The 16,316-nt window shown below is 54.8% G+C and overlaps 1 protein-coding gene across 4 annotated transcripts; it reads left to right on the forward strand.

The window, feature by feature from the left end:
- The first annotated feature begins 267 nt into the window (after positions 1-267).
- ELOVL1 (ELOVL fatty acid elongase 1) lies at positions 268-15,064 on the forward strand. 4 transcript variants are annotated; one of them, XM_069788975.1, is made up of 9 exons: positions 295-318; positions 7,819-8,040; positions 11,268-11,326; positions 11,772-11,962; positions 12,101-12,181; positions 12,390-12,446; positions 12,781-12,886; positions 13,048-13,184; positions 13,608-15,064. In XM_069788975.1, exons 3-9 carry the CDS (start codon positions 11,281-11,283, stop codon positions 13,860-13,862), a joined length of 873 nt encoding a protein of 290 aa, XP_069645076.1. In that variant the 5' UTR covers positions 295-318; positions 7,819-8,040; positions 11,268-11,280; the 3' UTR covers positions 13,863-15,064. The 4 variants fall into 4 exon arrangements, with proteins under 4 accessions (XP_069645078.1, XP_069645076.1, XP_069645080.1 ...); XM_069788978.1 differs by lacking the exon at positions 295-318 and adding an exon at positions 9,268-9,401; XM_069788977.1 differs by lacking the exon at positions 7,819-8,040 and having other exon boundaries at positions 268-318.
- Positions 15,065-16,316: the final 1,252 nt, after the last annotated feature.

The following is a 16,316-nucleotide window of genomic DNA, read 5'->3' on the forward strand; positions in this document are numbered from 1 at the left end:
CCCGTCCACCTCCTCGGTCTCCCCAGACAGCTGCCTCGCCCCTAAAAATCAGCCAAACCCGCCCCAACATCCAGCACCGCCCCCCTCAAGATGTCAGGGCTCTGCGCAGCCCCGGCCCGCCAGGCGCTGCTCCCGTGGGCGCGGCTACGCAATGGGCGGGCAGCGACGCTAGCGCCGATTGGCTTCGGGAGGCGAGCTCCGCCCTGGAGGGCGGAGCTCGAGCCCCCGAGGCCAATCGGCAGCGGCGAGGGGGGTAGGGCAGCCCCATTTAAGGGCAGGGTCAGCGGTGGTGGCGGGTAGAGGCGGGTGCGGTTGATGGTGAGTGTGTGCGGGCGGGCTGTGTACACGTTGGGGGCGGGGAAGACTGACTGACTGACTGACCGACCGACCGACCGACCCAGCCGGGACGGTGGGTGCTGGGTCCGGCGTCCAGCCCTGTCTGGTGGGGCTGGGCTGGGGGTGCCTGGTCTTTCCCAGGGGTCCTTTTGGATTCTTGGGGGGGGAGTTTGGGAGGAGGGAGGTGTCTGAGCTTGGTGGTGGCTTGGGGTTTGCTGTTGGTGTGTGCTGGAAGGGCTTTTGGCGCTGTTTGCTGAGGTTGTCGCAGAGCAGGGGAGCGCTGAGGCCTTAGCGAGGTTTATCTGCTTTGGGATTGCAGCTTTGCCTGCTGGGGTGGTGGGCCCTGCCCTGGTGGGGCCATGTGCTGGCTTGGCACCTGCTAAACAGCCTGCAGGAGTGGTAGAGGCTGGAGGAGGCTTGTGTGGGTGCGTTTGTGTCCCTGCACCTGGGATGTTCTGGGGTGTGGGAGGAGGTGGGTGGTGTGCCCCTCACCAAAGCGGTGGAGGGATGAGTCTGGAGAGACTGGCCTGATGGGCGGGATGGGTGTTGTGACATGCTCTTGGCAGGTGGTGAGGCTGGGTGGGGCTGCCACCAGGCAGGAAGGTGCTAGTGGAGGCTGTCACCCCCCCTAGAGGGGGGATAACTATAGAAGCAGTGTGGATGCCTGTGACAGGCCAGCAGTGTGCACACCTGCCTGTCTTGGAAGGAGGATGATAAGTGGAGCCCAAGCTGGGTTCTTCAAGTGGCTTTTAAGAGCAGCTGGGTCCTGATGGTGTGAGGAGCTGCAGTGCTCCCCAGAGCCCCCGGCTCACAGCCCGGTGCTGCTGTGCCAGAGCACGCTCCGGGGTGCCCAGGGAAGGGCGTAATTCCTTTCCAGCAGCTGGGCTGCCCTCCTTTGGGGCAGTCATATGCTAGAGCTGTCTCTTCTGTACTGTCTCGGTTCGGTGCTTGGGATGCTTTCCTAGTCTGCCAGAAGGAAGGACTGTCTCTCCTCGCTGGTTGCGTGCCAGGGCACAAACACTCTGGCCTGGCAGGTCTTTGCCTGGTGGCTGTGCCGGGGACGGGGTCCTGGCTGTGCCAGGACTGCCTCCCTGCTGCTGGCAGGGATGAGCCCCGAGCCGGGGTTTGCTTCCTCTCCGTCGAGATCTGGCGGCTGCACAGCTTCAGGGAGGGGGATCGGCATTGCCATGCTGGCACTTCTGGTGGGGCTGGGGGCAGCTGCTGGGGCTGGTCGCGGCCGGTGCTCGCTGGAAGGTGGCTTAACCTCCCCCAGTCACCTCGGCGGCGGTACGCGGCCTCCCGGGGGCCGGCAGCCGCCGGGCTGTCAGGCAGCGGCCCTTCCCCACAGCCCCAGCCGGGCGGCAGCCCCGGGCCCGGCCGTACAGGCCCCGTCGGCGGCGGTGCCGGCGCTCGAGCGGGCCGCGGCACCGCGCTTCCGGGGCCCGGCGCGGCGGTAGGCCCCGGCGGTGCCTCATCCCGAGGCGGTGCCTCATCCCGAGGCCCTGCCGGGAGCCGCCCGCGCTTCCCACCCCCGGGCGGGGGGGGGACCCTGCGGGGCTCGGAGCTCCCTCCGGCCAGCAGCGGGATGCGGGGCTGGGGGCCTGTGCCGGAGCCGCCTCGCTGGGGGTGGGGGGTAAGGCCCGTGCGGGGCGGTGCCCAGGGACCCCGACTGCGCTCCCCGGCACCCTCCGCCCTGGTGCGGTCGCTGGGCTCGGCCCTGGCTGAAAGCTGTGGGGACGTTGAACGGCTTGAGGAGGGCTGTGGTGTGCTGGGGCTTCGCTGCAGCAGGGCGAGAGCAGCCTCCGGCGGCAGGGCTGGCTGCTCAGTGGCCGGAGAGCTTTCTCCTACACAGCCCTCAGCATCAATGTACCATTGAGATGGCTTTTCCCTCCTCCTCTGGGCAGGGTGGCGGTACCAGGCCTCCCCCGCTGCTGTGACACAATGTTAGCTTTGAGTGCCGGCTCGTGTAGGTGCTTGGCCTCCATCTGGCCCTTGCTCTGGAACGTTGGTGGGAGGAGGAGGAGGTCACTGTCACCCTCCTGGTGGCAGCAGTAGCCTGGCTGCAAGCTTACCTTGGACTGGTTTGTGGTCATGCACAGGGGTCTGCACTTGCTGGGCAACTGCAGGTTTAATAACCACGGCCAAATGCTCATCTGACCTTCTACAGGCAGTACTGGGCTTGGTCTGTAGGTCTCTTATGTGGGCCTGTTCCTCTGCTGTAATGAAGGGGCAACTGGGGAAGCTGCTTTTTGATTTCTGTAACAAGCTAAATGAGACAGCATAAATACATAGGCATTGTGACAGGAGGGGAGGCTTTGGGGGTGGCAGTCTGTATGCCTTGGTGCCCAGGCTGCTTCCTGTGGGGGGACTGTCAGGTGCTTTCCCTGTGACTGACCACCTTGGTTCTGGAGTCCTAAGGGCAGGAAGTGGGGTGAATCCCCCTTCCTGTGCTCAGTGGGCAGTATGGGATAACACAGGGCACTTTCCCTGCTAGTGCATTCCCTCAGAGCATCTCTTCCCCCTCTCAGAGACCAGGATTGCCTGTGCAGCAGTGCATCCATCCTGCTGTGCTGCCCCAAATTGACCACCTTCTCTTCTGCCAGAATGCAGCCAGGGCAGATTCCTAGCTGGATGGAGCTGACCTTCCCACCAGACCTGCTGGGCAGCTTCTTGAGGATGATTTGAAGAGTCAAAAAGCTGGCTGAGGCCTTGGGGCTTGACTGAGGCTGCTGTGTCTTATCTCTTTCCTAGGAAGCCCCTCTAGCTCATGGGTTTGAGCTGCTGCTGACAGCCTGTTCCTATGAGAAGTAGCATGATGCCAGCTGTTACAGCATCTACTTGCTGCATCTTGCTGTAGGGATTAAGCCATGCCACCCACACAGCCTGGGCCTCTGCAGTTCTGCCCTGTGTCATATTCTCACCTCTGTTTCCTGAAAGTCTGTTAGATGGGGGGGATCATATGGTCCTTTGGGCAGAAGTGAAATATGAGAGAAAGTACTGTTAAAACTGAGGGTAGGAGAGTAAAAACTCACTCTGACCTAGAGGTGTCTTGCACCATGTTTTGGAGGTGAAAATAACTGAGCTTATTCAAGGTGTGTAGTGTTTCCTTTCTCTCCTGGTGGAGAAAAGCTGGCATCAGAAGCAGGTGCGTTGCTGCATGCTTGGCTTGGCACTGTCCTTGAAGTTTGCAGGTGAATGCTTTCCCCTTTTCTGCTGGGGTTACAGCACAGTCACTCAGGGTGAGATCTTTCCTTTGGGAAGAAGCTTGCAGGAGATTTTGGGAGTGGTGCCTGTGATGTCCCAAGAGATCTCCTGTGTTTCTATGCTTTTGTATTGGATTTGTGCTAGCATGTGCCCTACTGGCTGTCAGATGGTGGGAGCACTTGGGGTGGAAAGTCTGGTTCTTGCTAGTCAAACAGGTGAGGCAGCCTGGGCTCCTGCAGGGAGGAACTGGTCCCCAGGAGCCAGAGCTCTTCCCTGCAGGAGTTGTGGGGCTGCTGTTGCTCAGATGACAAGTTGCAGCTGCCACAGCCAGCTCTTCACCAGCAGGCCTGTGTCTGGATGCTAACTGAGACTTTAGTCACTTGGGGATGGTAGAGGTGCTAACTGGGTCTGATGGTTCTTGATTTCTCTTAGTGTCTCACAGGGTATTTAATTTCTGGTTGATTCTTCCGTGTGGGATGGATCAGGGTGGTAAGCTGTTGCTGTGGCAGCATGTCCCCAGTCTTGCTGCAAGGAGTGCTCTTACCCTGTGCATCAGATCAGCTAGCTTGCTCTCATGGTTTAATAGAGTTTCTCTGTATACATATGGTTTTATATCTTATGCTGCTTCTACTTAACCCTAAGAGGCTTTCCCTGTCTGTAGAAGACCAGCAGTAGGAGCACCAGCCCTGGCTTTGAATGGTCCATCTATACCTGTGTGGAGATAATTGGGCCTAATGCTTCTTTTTTTGTGTCTGGAGGGCTGTTAACCTGTTAAGCGTTATGCCTATTGGGATCTTGGTGTGTATACTGTGCTGCTGGAGTCTGATGTCTGTAGTATTGTCAGAGAACATCCCTTTCTCTTGTTATAAGGTGGTTGTATGACTGCACTGCCTTCTTGGTGTGGAGGGTAGGGGGGCCTGAAGCTGATGTCATGGTGAGTTCCAGGCAGTGACCCCTTGTCTCAATGAGAAGTGGCTCTGGGTTCACACTTGGGCTTCTTGAATGGTCCAGATAGAGCTGTTGGAGGGATTTTAGGAGTCTTTCCTTTCTGCATCTTGCTTTGTAGGCTTCTAATGTCCATCTTGTCTTGGTGTGCCTGTCCAATTAATGCATAGGCCCAGATGGGACAGAGCACAGTCATCACTACTGTGTAATGGTTACAGAACTGCTGTGTGGAGCCTTGTAGTGAGGCACTTGCATAATGATTAAAACCAGAGATGAATGCTCTGGTACAGTGTGTCCCACCTCCAGATAGGGGTGCTCTGTGTTCCTTTGCCAGAGGGCTTTAGATGACTTGACCTATTTCTAGAAGTAGGTGTTGGGAGTTGGCCTTCGTTGGTCTAGCCCTGCCTGCCCTCCTCTGTTGCCTGCCTAGTTCTGTCCTTCCTGAGTCTGCTCTCCTGTGTACCCTGGGGGGCTGCCAGGTGCCATTGCTTTGGAGAGGGAGCCCAGCCACCTCCACCTCCTTCCCCCCTCACCTGGTGCTGCATGAGGGAGTTGACACAGCTCAGTGTGGTTAGCTTGGAAACCTTATTTTCTATTTCTGTAGGTATCTCACCCTCTGTTTCTTTTCGTCCTTCACTACTTTACTAATTTGTTCCTTGCTATGTCAGACTTTCTGCCTAATATTGCCTTTTCCCTGCTTTTTCTCCAACTGCTCTCATCTGTACTGATATCAGTGCCCTGAATACGCAGCCACTAGTGTTGAATGTGATAAGGAGTAAGCCTACTCTAACAGCTTGCCTGATCAGCCTGGGGAGGTGCTGTCCCTGAAAAAACACTGTGCTGTGCCTGTAGGCCTTTTACTGCAATGTATGCTCTTGTGGGACCTTGGAGTCTGATTACCTGCCTTGGTTTTTGTACAAGGTTACCAGTACCCTATTGCAATGGGCTTGCTCCTTCCCTTAAAAGCTTGTGAGGTACCACACTGACTGCCCAGGCTCTGCAGAGCTTGCCTGCTGATCTGGGAGTCTCATCTTGCTCTCCTTGCTTCCAGTGAGCATGGGAAGGGGAGAGCTTAATCTCTGTAGAATGCTATCCAAAGGCCTCAGGGTTTTACAGCCACAGTGTGAGATAGTGGTGGGGTATTAACACACACTTGGTAAAGATGGGGAAACTCCAACTTTAGATGGGTCACTTCCTGCCACTTGGAGCCAGTGTGACTCCTGCAGCAGCTGCAATGGCAGCTCTTGCAAGAGCTGTTACATATCAAGGGTTTGAGAGTTTGCATCCCTTCTTTCCTATACTGACTTTGTCCTCCTATACTAACTTCAGAGTATACTGATGCAGAGCATATGGTACCAGGCTGTTAGCCATGTCCTTTGACACTCAGCATGAAGTAGCTGAGCCAGAGGAAGTGACAAATGGATGTGATTCAAGTTGGAAAACTGATCTGGTGGTGGTAGCATGAAGTTTCTTTGTAGACTTTGTAGTTCTGTTGTGAGCTGAGAATTCTGGGACTGGTTGTCTTCAAACTCTGATCAGACTCTGTCCCAAATCCTTAGAGCCAAGGTGCCAGGCTAGGAGAGCTACATTCCTGCTCTGCCCTAATCTGCTGGTATGGCTTTCCACACTTGAAACATAGCAGCTCATGCTCTCCTGCCAGACTGGTCTTCTGTGCCCTATGAGCTGGTGCACAGGCATCTCTTTAGGCTGTGATTTCTCTTGAGAGGGAGAAAAATGACTTTAGTAGCATGTGGACAATAGTGCCTTAACTGAGTCTTCAGTCAGATCGCTGAAACCATTAGCAGTAATGCAGGTGTACTTGAATATAGCTCTCCTGTTGAGTGCTTTCGGCTGCATGTGCTTGAGCTGGTGTCCTGAGATGCTCTGTGTGAAGCAAGTGTGCACTGTCTGGTTACAGGCCCCTCTTCCTTTCACCCGGGCACAGAGTGGCAAAGGAGATCCAAATCTAGTTTCCTGTGCTTCTTGGTAAACTTTAGTCTTAGAGTGATCCCACTGCAGAGTTGATAAAGAACAGGGTTTTGCTGCTTAGGGCTGGCCAGGCTCTTTCTCCTTCTTGTCTTGCTCTGACTGCCTTGCTGCTTGTGTGTCTAGGGCAGACATGGTTCCTCATCTTGCTGGATTCACTTGTGTATAAGCTCAGGAAAGCATCTCCTGGAGCTGTGACTGACAGCTCTTGGTGATGGTTTGAGGTGCCAACCTCAGTGTCTGCTGTGCACAGCCCTGTCTGTGCCTGGTCTGGGGCCACCAGACCCTGGGTTGGTCAGTCCCACTTTTCCACAGCAGCAGCTGCTACTGGCAGATGCTTTTGAACCACAGGTACCCATAGCTCTGCTGGGAAACATATTCCCTGGGTGCACAGAGCTCTGTGCACACCTTGCTGGACCCCACAGTGACTTTCTGGAGCTCCAGGAAGCTGGGCAGGTGCTGTGGTAGGGAGCTGGGGGAGGAAGATCTGTCTTCCTGAGAGGCTGTGGAGCTCAGAGCTGCATCAGGCAGCAAGCCTTGCTGCCAGCTTGTAGGTCAGGGATGTGGGTTGGTTTGATATCTGGCCAACTGGTTATCTCCTGACCTCTGAGGGTTGCTACTCCCTTAGGATCCCCACAGGGGCCAGGCCTGCTTTAGCCAGTTCAGCAAGGGCCCTGTGCCAGCTCTCCCTGGGGTGACAGCTCTGTGGCCGCCTATCAGACTGTTTTAGTGCTGCCTGTAATTAAAATAGTGGGGAGATTAAGGTGGCTTGCTTTCACACTTATTACAGGCTGATTTCTGACTCAAATGCTGATGGGGTAGGAGCGTTGGGTGTTGGATGGCTGGGGCTGAGTGTTGCTTGCAGATGGTTGCTGTTTGGGGAGAGATGTACCCTGCAAGGCTGTTAACAAAACTAACTGGGATGAGCTCTGGTCTCTGTCAGTGTCATGGTTCATGATGCTGTGGTCCGACTGCTCTTGGGTTGCTGGGGCTGGTTATGAAGGGCCTGGCTGTTCTTGCTGAAGTTGCACTAATTAGTTGTGTAGCTTGTTGGAAATATGCAGTGTACACATTGCTTGGTGTAAGCAAGTATCTAATCCTTGATGTTGGTTACAGGGGCAGAATGTGGCCTGATAATCTGGTTTTCAAATAGTGGGAACTTTCTCTCTGAGATGGGGGAGTGACACCCTGTTGGTGAGAGGTGGAAGGAGATTTGTTGCAAGGTCACTAGGTATTGTGCAGGGTGTGTTTGGCCCTCCAGGGTTCCTGATGCTTTGGGATGCTTGGACCTGTTTTCTTTTCTTCAGCTGTTCAAGGCTCAGCTTTGGGTTCCCTATCTCCTCCCAGCTCCTTGCCCAAGAGGATCAGGATCCAGGAGGAGTCAAAGGAGAGTGTCTCCCCTGTGCAGAGAGGACAGATACCAACCACTGAGCTGTAAATGCCTACAGTGTGTGATGCACAGTGTAGCATGGAGGGCAGTAAGAGCGGATGCCTGGATGGATGGTGAACCTCTCTCAAAGTGCAGAGGGACATCAAGTACTGGTGTTGTACACAGAGGAAATGGCAGAGGTGAGTTCAGGTTTCCAGATGCTGCTCTGTGCTGGAAAACCCCTGCCTGCAGCAGAAGGGCTGGCATGGTGCCATCATGGCTCAGGCAGGCCAGTGTACTTGGCATCCTCCTGCTTAGTGAAGGTAATGTTTGGGCCTGCTCTACAACTCCCCCTTTGGAGCTCAACTGCCAACACCCCAAGGCCAGTGGCTGCCCCGGGAGACAGAGGAGGGTGAGACATACCTGCTTCTGCTCACTGAGCAAGGCACACTGCCGCTTCTGTCTAATGCAGGACTATGTAGCATGCTAGTGTGGATACCAGGGCTTGCAAAGACCCAAAGACCTTGGGGGTTCCCTGGAGATGTGGTGGTTCTAGCTGCAGCAGGATGTTCTGCCTGGGGAAGCTGTGGAAAACGCACAGGTCTTTTTCATAAGGGCCTGTAGCATAATCCTGCTAGTTTTGCCCTGATAGAAGTCCTAGTGCTTGCCAGAGCCCAAGCTCAGGACAAGTCCAATGTTTCCTGTCTCCTTGTGACATGTATGGCTGTAGGTGTGGTGGAGGTGCTTCACAAGGCACAGCAGTAAGAGGGACTTGTTGCTGTTCACACTGGTGGGGACTTCTGTGCTCGTGCTGGGTTGAAGTGGGCTTCTCCCACTGCTTGGGGGGGATAGTTGTCTGGGTTCAGGGCTGCTGCCAGGATGACCCTTGTCTGCTGTGTGCTCTGTGCAGCCTTCAGCAGGTCTGTCAGAGCAAAACTGCAGTGTGAGTCTTCTCACCTAAGTCTCCAGTGTCCTGGGACCCTGAATGGTTTTGAGCTGGAGTCCTAGTTCGCCAGTGATGCTGGAGCCTTGCTGGCATCAGGGTCAGCAAAGTAATCTGTAGTGCCTGAGCTCAAGTGTTTCCCTGCAGTGTGAGATGTAGCTCTGAGCTTGTCAGTGACTGAACTATCTTCTCATCCTAGCCTGCCCAAAATAGGCAAGTACTCTGCAGGAGTTATGTCTCTGCCCTAGACCTATAGTAAGGCTGACTCATTCAGCTTGATAAGATAAACATAGAGCTTGAATAGTCATGTACCTCTGCTGGGAACTAACTCTTGAGGGCTCCTCAATCTAGCAAATAAAGGTGTAGCTGGATGTAGTGGTTGAAAGCTGAAACTAGACAGACAAGTTTGGAGCTTGCTCTTAGCCATTAAAGCAACTTAAAGCTCAGCAGCTTTCAGGACTTGTACTTACTGCATTTCCCACAGCTGGAGCCTTGAGTGGCTCTCAAGGATGCTATAGTTCCTACTACACTTTTCTCGCCTCTGCTGCATGTGGAGAGTTGATAATCTTGGCAGCGCCCAGGACCTTAAATATTACTTATATCACAGTGATACCACAAGTGAGTATTACTTGCTATTAAATGCCTTGAAACCCTGGGTTGGGAAGGTGAGCATCTGTTCTGCTGGTGCACCTGAGGTGTGGGGGATCAGTCCTGAGCAGGCTTTGCCCTATTGCTGCAGCTGCTTCTAAGGTGGTGTGAGGAACCACCCTCTGTGCTTTCTGAAGCACAGCAATACTTCTTGTGCTCTGTCCTTGGGATGCGTGGCTGTGTAGGCTGCTCTGGAGCCTTGCTTGGAGGAGTGGGTACTTTGAGGGGTGGGGGGTGAAGGGGGAGAGCTGTTCTACCCCCCTGCTGTTGCAGAGAGGTTGGGTGATACTCCACACTTTGGAGAAGCAGAGAGGGTATGACTGGGCAGGCACAGAGCCAGCACTGTTGCTGCACTAAAGTGATTTGCAGAGAATGGTGAGCCAGAATGGTGTGTGCCAGGCCCTATGAAGATTGCTGCCAGTGAAGCCTGTCACGTAGGAGCTTGGTAGCACTGCACCGGTGGTGTCTGCTGCTGTCCTGCCTGGGTCCCAGCTAGAGCAAAGAGAACTTTGCTGAGCTCTTCCTCTTGAAGCAAAGCTGAAGGAGTGATGCTGGTGCTGGCTGGTGAGGGCTTAAGGTAGCAGTGGGTCCTTACTGGGGAGAAGGTTACTCTGGCTTCAGCCTCCTGACTGCTGGTCTGGGAGAGGCTGCATGCTTCCTGGTGGTGGCAGCAATAAACTTCCTGGGGAGGCTGGGGACCCGTTTCCCCAGGCCTGCGTGTGGGCAGTGATTCCTGTGCACCTTTCTGGATGAAGGGGTAGGTGGAGTGCCTGGTAGCAGCTGTGGGGAATGCCTCCCTCGCAGGTGGGTGAGTCAGGTGAGGCTGGGCCTGTGCTCTGCCTGCCTTCTTGCTGCTCTGGTGCCCTGTGGGCTGGGGAGAGGTTGGGGAGCACAGGGGGCTGGGTGAGGGTGTTTCAAACTTGCCTGCAGCAGCAAGAGCCTGGGCCCTTCCTGCTTTTCTGGAGAGCATCTGCCTGGATCACTGTCTGGTATGTGCATATAGTGAGGTTGAGCAAGTGTGGGGAGTGCCAGTCCTTCTCCCTGCAGCCTCGAATCCTTCTCCTGTGGCTTTCTCCACTACCTGGGGATACTGTCCTCTGTCTGGAAGGGGAGTGGAAATGTCATTGTCAAGTAGGATGCACTGAGCCTCTGAGGTGCTGAGTTATGGGGTGGTAGTTCTTGTCAGGAGGGTTTTGTGCAAGGATGTGAAACCAGGAACTCTGACACCAGAAACTGTTGTTTTGTTTCTGAACTGATGGCTTTCCTTCCTCATGCAGTGGGTCTGCCAGTGATGCTGTGTTGCTTCTCTGGTGGGGATCAGTAGGCAGGAGCCCAAAGCTGAGGATAAAAGCACTGCTCTGTTGAGAGTGTGGGCCAGCTCTGCATCTCCCTTGGAGACCTTGCACCAGGGTCAGGCAGAGCAGTGCGCTGCGTGGGTATGGGTGGCAGGGCTGGTGGCAACATCATGGTTGTGGGTGATAATGCTTGAGCCTGTACAGCAGGAGCAAGACTAAGGGGCTAGAGATACAGTGCTTGGAAGCTTTCCCAGCTGGCTTGAAATGTTAAGATGCTGCCTTGGAAGGACTGCTGGTGGTGGATGATGGGGTTCCCAGCAAAGCTGGGGAGACAGGGCCAGGCTCAGTGAGAAGTGGGGAGCATGTGGCTCAACTGGAAAGGGGATGCTGGTGTGTGATCAGCTGAGAGCAATGCTGGCCAGAAACACATGACTGTACCTCTGAAGCTGTGCTTGAAATTTGCTGATCTGCAGGGCTGTGCTCTGCAGGCTGCCCTCCTGGAAAAACAGCTGCCTGATCTGCCCTCTCTCTCTCTCCACAGAGATACTGCCACCATGGAGGGGATTGTGACCATGTATCAGGACTTCATGAAGAAAGCAGGTGAGTGTTTGGCTTTGCCCAGCTGCAGGGCAGGTGGCCCTGCATGCCTTAGTGCCACAGGCACAGGGGTGTGGTCTGTCATCCCTGAAGCAGTCTGGGTCTGGCTGCATCCTGCCTCTGCCCTGACATAGATGCAGCTCTGGGTTTTTTTGGGGCTGCCTGTTATGAGGCTGTCTTGCCTCATTGCCTGTGCAGGCCCTTTTGGGGCACTTGCACCCTCCTGGGCAGAAGATTTCCAGGCTGCCCTGCAGCATAGCTTCAGGCTTTACCTTACTGAGCTTGGCTGGCTTCATCAGCCTCTGCTCCCAGACTGCTTCCCCCTACCTGCACACCTGTCCTGGGAGAACAGGATTGCCATGTCCTTGCCTCATCTCTGGCAATAGCATTGCTGGCAGCAGATTGGGGTGAGGATGCTAACTGCTTCGCACTGTGGCTCTCTCTGCAGACCCCCGCATTGCTGATTATCCACTGATGCAGTCCCCGTTCCTTGTGATGGGCATCCTTCTGGCATATGTCTACTTTGTACTATCCTTGGGTCCCCGGCTAATGGCCAACAGAAAGCCTTTAAACCTGAAGAAGTTCATGGTGCTATACAACTTCTTTCTGGTGGGACTCTCACTTTACATAGTCTATGAGGTGAGTTGTCAGCAGTAGGCTTTGTAGCAGTGCACACAGGCTACATGGGTGCTGGGGAGCCCTTTTGTAGGCTGTTCCCAGCCCTGCTGTGCAGTAGGTGATGTGTTTGGCCTCACCCTGATGATGCTCTTGTTGCAGTTCCTGATGGCAGGGTGGCTTACTGGTTACACCTGGCGATGTGACCCTGTGGACTTCTCGCAGGACCCCAAGGCCCTCAGGGTGAGTTCTTGTCCCTCTCCTGATAAGTGGGGATGGCATTTAGTGCTTCTGTTTGGACAGCAAGGTCACAGCTACCTGCCTCTCCTGAGGCAGAGGACTTGCGGTCCGTGACTCTTGGTTTCACCTCAGGGTTACTGTATAGAGACCCTTGGTCACTGGGCATGTTCAGGCTGAGGTGCATCCCTAATGTTAACCTGTTCTGTTACAGATGGTCAGTGTTGCTTGGCTCTTTGTCTTCTCCAAGTTCATTGAACTGACAGACACGGTGAGTGAGTTGCTGAGGAGGCCTTGTCACTGCTTGCTGGGCAGGGAGTTGGGGCCCAGTGTACTTGGGGTAGATGCTTGCTTCAGCCCTTCCAGTATGACCTGGTAGTGCTTCTGGCTGGCATCACTGCCAAGGAGCCTACTCTAGGCTATTGCAGAGGCCATTCCTGGCATATTATAGCTCTGGAAGCTGTGGGGTGACCTGATGTGTGGGATCAGTGAGCTTGGAGATGGGGGAAGCATCACTGAGATCAGACACTGTGGATTAGTGGCCCAGCCTGCTCCAGGTGCTCCCAGGGCTACAGGTCCTTGATGCTTTTGGGATCTTATTGCAGGTGATCTTTGTCCTGCGGAAGAAGAATGAACAGGTCACATTCCTGCACCTCTTCCACCACTCTGTTCTGCCTTGGAGCTGGTGGTGGGGAGCAAAGTTTGGTCCAGGTAAGGTGGAAACTGCCTGGGTACACAGCTTGGGGAGAGGGTGGGGTTAGCCACAGCATGCTGAGAAGTGGGTTTTTGGCCCTGCTGGGCTGCTAGGAGCTCCTTGTAGTGCTGATTGCTGCAGAGGATTGACTTATGCTAATGAAAATCTGTCTTAACAGGGGGAATGGGCTCATTCCATGCCATGATCAATTCCATGGTGCATGTTGTCATGTACTTCTACTATGGACTCTCAGCAGCAGGACCTGCCTTTCAGAAGTACCTGTGGTGGAAGAAGCACATTACAGCCATCCAGCTGGTGAGTCTGTGCTGTGGAGCAGAGCATGTGCCCTCAGCCTCTGATGCGAGGGGCAGGCCAGCCCTTGTAGCTATGAAAGTGCAGCCCAGCAGCTCTAGTTGTCTCTTCTGTAGCCTTTCACTCTGGGTTTCTAGCAGCTCTGGTCCGCTGTGGGCCTCTCATAGCCCTAACAGCCTGGTTAGGGTGTGGGTGCTGCTCAGCCTGCTGCCCTTGGGCTACAACCATGTTGGGAGGGTGAGAGGTGCATGCTGCCTTGAGGCTTGTGCCTGCCTTTTCCAGCTGCTGCTGCTGGTGCCTCACCATAAGGACCTCTGCTTCAGAGTGGGAAAGGAGCCTAATGGTTTCATTTAGAAAGAAGGTCTCTAGTGGGATCCCTGACCCTGCATTCATGAGTAACTTATCCCTGCTCTGCCTTGCTCCCAGGCACAGTTTGTGATTGTCTCCATCCACATCTCCCAGTATTACTTCATGCCCAGCTGCCAGTACCAGTTCCCCATCTTCATCCACCTCATCTGGATTTATGGGACCATCTTCTTCATCCTCTTCTCCAACTTCTGGTACCAGTCCTACACCAAGGGCAAACGGTTGCCCCGGGTGGCTCAGCAAGCAGTCCAGCACAATGGTAGCAGCATCCATGAGAATGGCACTGTCACCAATGGCAAGGTCAAAGCCAACTAGAGGGCAAGGCCCTCCCAGAGCCAATGAGAGCCCCGGGGCAGAGGCAGCTGGGACCTGTTCCCCTGCTCCTGGGTGCCACTAGCCAAGTCAAGTGCCTACAGACTGTTGTACCCCTGTGCCCAGCCCTGCTGTCCTCTGTCTGCATGCCCAGCCCCTCTGCTCTGAGCAGTCATGGGCAACTTCTCCTGCTCCTGGGAGGGCCTGTGCTGTTTCTTGGTGTTGCTGAGCAGAGAGGCAGCTGCCTGCATCACAGCTGTGGGGCTGCAGTCCCATTCCAGTGTTTCCAAAGGAACTTCCCCAAGTGCCTACATCTGGCCCTTCTGCCTAGGGGCCACTTCCTTCTGAGTAGGACCAAAAGAAGAGACTGGTCCCTGTCCTGGTGCCCTGTCCTCTTCCCTGTCTCATCAGAGCCTGTGTGGATGAGCAGACTTGTCCCTGGCTGCTTGATGCTGCCAGCTGAAGCGTGAGTGCTTCTGCTCTACCATGCCTTGTGCTGCTTTGTTCCATGCCACAGTGCTGCATGTCCCTTCTGGTCCCTGTGCACCCAGGTTGGGGGTTCTGCCCTGGCATATCTGCTCAGGCATGGCTGTGGAGAATGTAGGGGCAGTGCATATGGGACTTGAGGGCCCAGACCTGCCCAGTACAGTACACATGCCCGGTGCCTAGTATGTAGCAGGGGTTGTGACAGCCTGAAATGCCTCCCCCACATGATAAGCCCAGGTTGCCTTGCCTTTCTGTGCCTGGGCTGGGTGCTTGGTGTGTGCTTTAGCCACACTTGCCTGATCCTTTATGGCAGCTGGTGGGTTGCTCTAGGGTGGGGGAGGCCAAGCTCAGCCTTGGTTTGGACCACTTCCATTCCTGCAAACTTGAGCAATAATTGCCCCTAGAATCAGCCCCTGGGCTCTCCTGCTTGGGACCAGCCCTGCTCTGGCCCAGCATGAGCACAGCAGAGGATGGTTGTAGTGTGCCCTGCTGTGGTGTAACAGTGAGCACCTCTTGCCTCTGTGGATCTGACTGGGCCTGGGTGAAGGTGTACTCTACCCTACTGCAGGGCAGTGCAGCAGCTCTCCTGGGCCTGGTGCCCATCACCTGCTCTGGCTGTAACCAAAACCATGCTGATGGCCTTGAGGATGAGGTGAAGGAGCCAGGCCCTGTCAGATTGGGCTGCTCTTCTATCACAAATAAACAGACAGAAGGAGAAATGGCTCTGCCCTCTTGTTTTCCTGGCTTGCTGTGCTCAGAAACTGTTCCAGATGCTTCGTCCTGCCCAGTGTGGTTGGAGGCAGGGCTGGGAGAAGCAGCTGGAGTAGCAGGTTTGTGTGTTGGGGGGAGAGGGAGATAGCAGTGTGCTGATGAAGCAGATGGCAGATTGTTTCCAAGTGTTTTGGTAGAGGGGTGCTCAGGGCAGGAAATGTGTCAAGGCTCCTGTTGTGAAAGTGGCTCCACCCTGTGAAAGAATGGCTGGGGTGGAGTGTGGGTGTGGGCTGGGACCAGGGCCAGCTGCCCAGAAGGAGCTGCTGCTTCTCAGAAATCCTGGGGAGCTGAGGTGTGGCAGAGGGAATAGAGCCCCTGGAAGCCCAGGTGATGGGGAGACAGCAGTCTGTTGCTTTCTGCATCTGCTGAAGCCAGAGCTGCTGCCATCTGTGAATGCCCCTGCAGTGTGGATCTGTGCAGAACATAGCTTGGGCTGGTCAGAGGGAGGTTTATGTTGCTGCTGCCTTGTTCTTGCTACAGAAGTGTGTTTTGCCAGCTTGTGCTCTGTTGTCTCTACCACCTGAGACAGTCTGGCTTCCCTTCAGTGCTGTTGTAGTGCAGTGCTGCCTCCCCCATCACCTTGTGACCTGTGCAGAGAGGCCAGCTGAGGTGATTGATGACTCAAGCCTGTGAAGAGTGGTGGGTAGCTGGCTGGGCTGCTTGTGGCTGGGAGGAATGCATTAGACCAGCAGGCGTCCAGAAGCTGAGTTTCACTGCAGCTTTGGTTGGGGTGTGGGAGGGCTTTAGTGGATGTCCAGCCAAAGCCCTAGAGCAGGAAAGCTCTGCTGACCCTGTCTGAGCTGCTGCACACCTCTGAAATGTAGGAAAACCTTTTCAAGTGACCTGAACTCGTGTGACCAATATGCCTAACTGCATGTGGGCATCACCCCATTTTACAGGGCTCAGTGTCCTTGTATGTATGAAGCCTTAAAATGGGATCTGGCTGCTGCACTGTGTAGTGTTCTCCCAGTTGTTGCTGCTTCTCTGTGGGCAAGAACTGGCAGGAGAACTTGTTGTTCACCATTTCAGCAGGAACCAGAACATTAGTTCCAGTGCTCAGAAGTCACTGCTTCAGGAGCTGTAGGTGACAGTACAGCTGAGATGGAGCTTTTCCTGTCTAGCTGCCTCCTCCCTGCTGCCTGGCTGGCTTTTGGTAAAGACAGGACTGTCTTTGCTTTTGCCCAAAATAGTAACAATAGT

Source organism: Haliaeetus albicilla, chromosome 8 (assembly GCF_947461875.1).
Source record: "Haliaeetus albicilla chromosome 8, bHalAlb1.1, whole genome shotgun sequence".
NCBI lineage: Eukaryota > Metazoa > Chordata > Aves > Accipitriformes > Accipitridae > Haliaeetus > Haliaeetus albicilla.

What these genes read in the sequence shown, in the direction of transcription:
- ELOVL1 (XM_069788977.1), top strand. Translation starts at nt 11,281, where the DNA reads ATGGAGGGGATTGTGACCATGTATCAGGACTTCATGAAGAAAGCAG. An exon ending in TCATTGAACTGACAGACACG is followed by an intron (nt 12,447 to 12,780) that starts GTGAGTGAGTTG and finishes ATCTTATTGCAG; the next exon opens with GTGATCTTTGTCCTGCGGAA. An exon ending in GGGAGCAAAGTTTGGTCCAG is followed by an intron (nt 12,887 to 13,047) that starts GTAAGGTGGAAA and finishes CTGTCTTAACAG; the next exon opens with GGGGAATGGGCTCATTCCAT.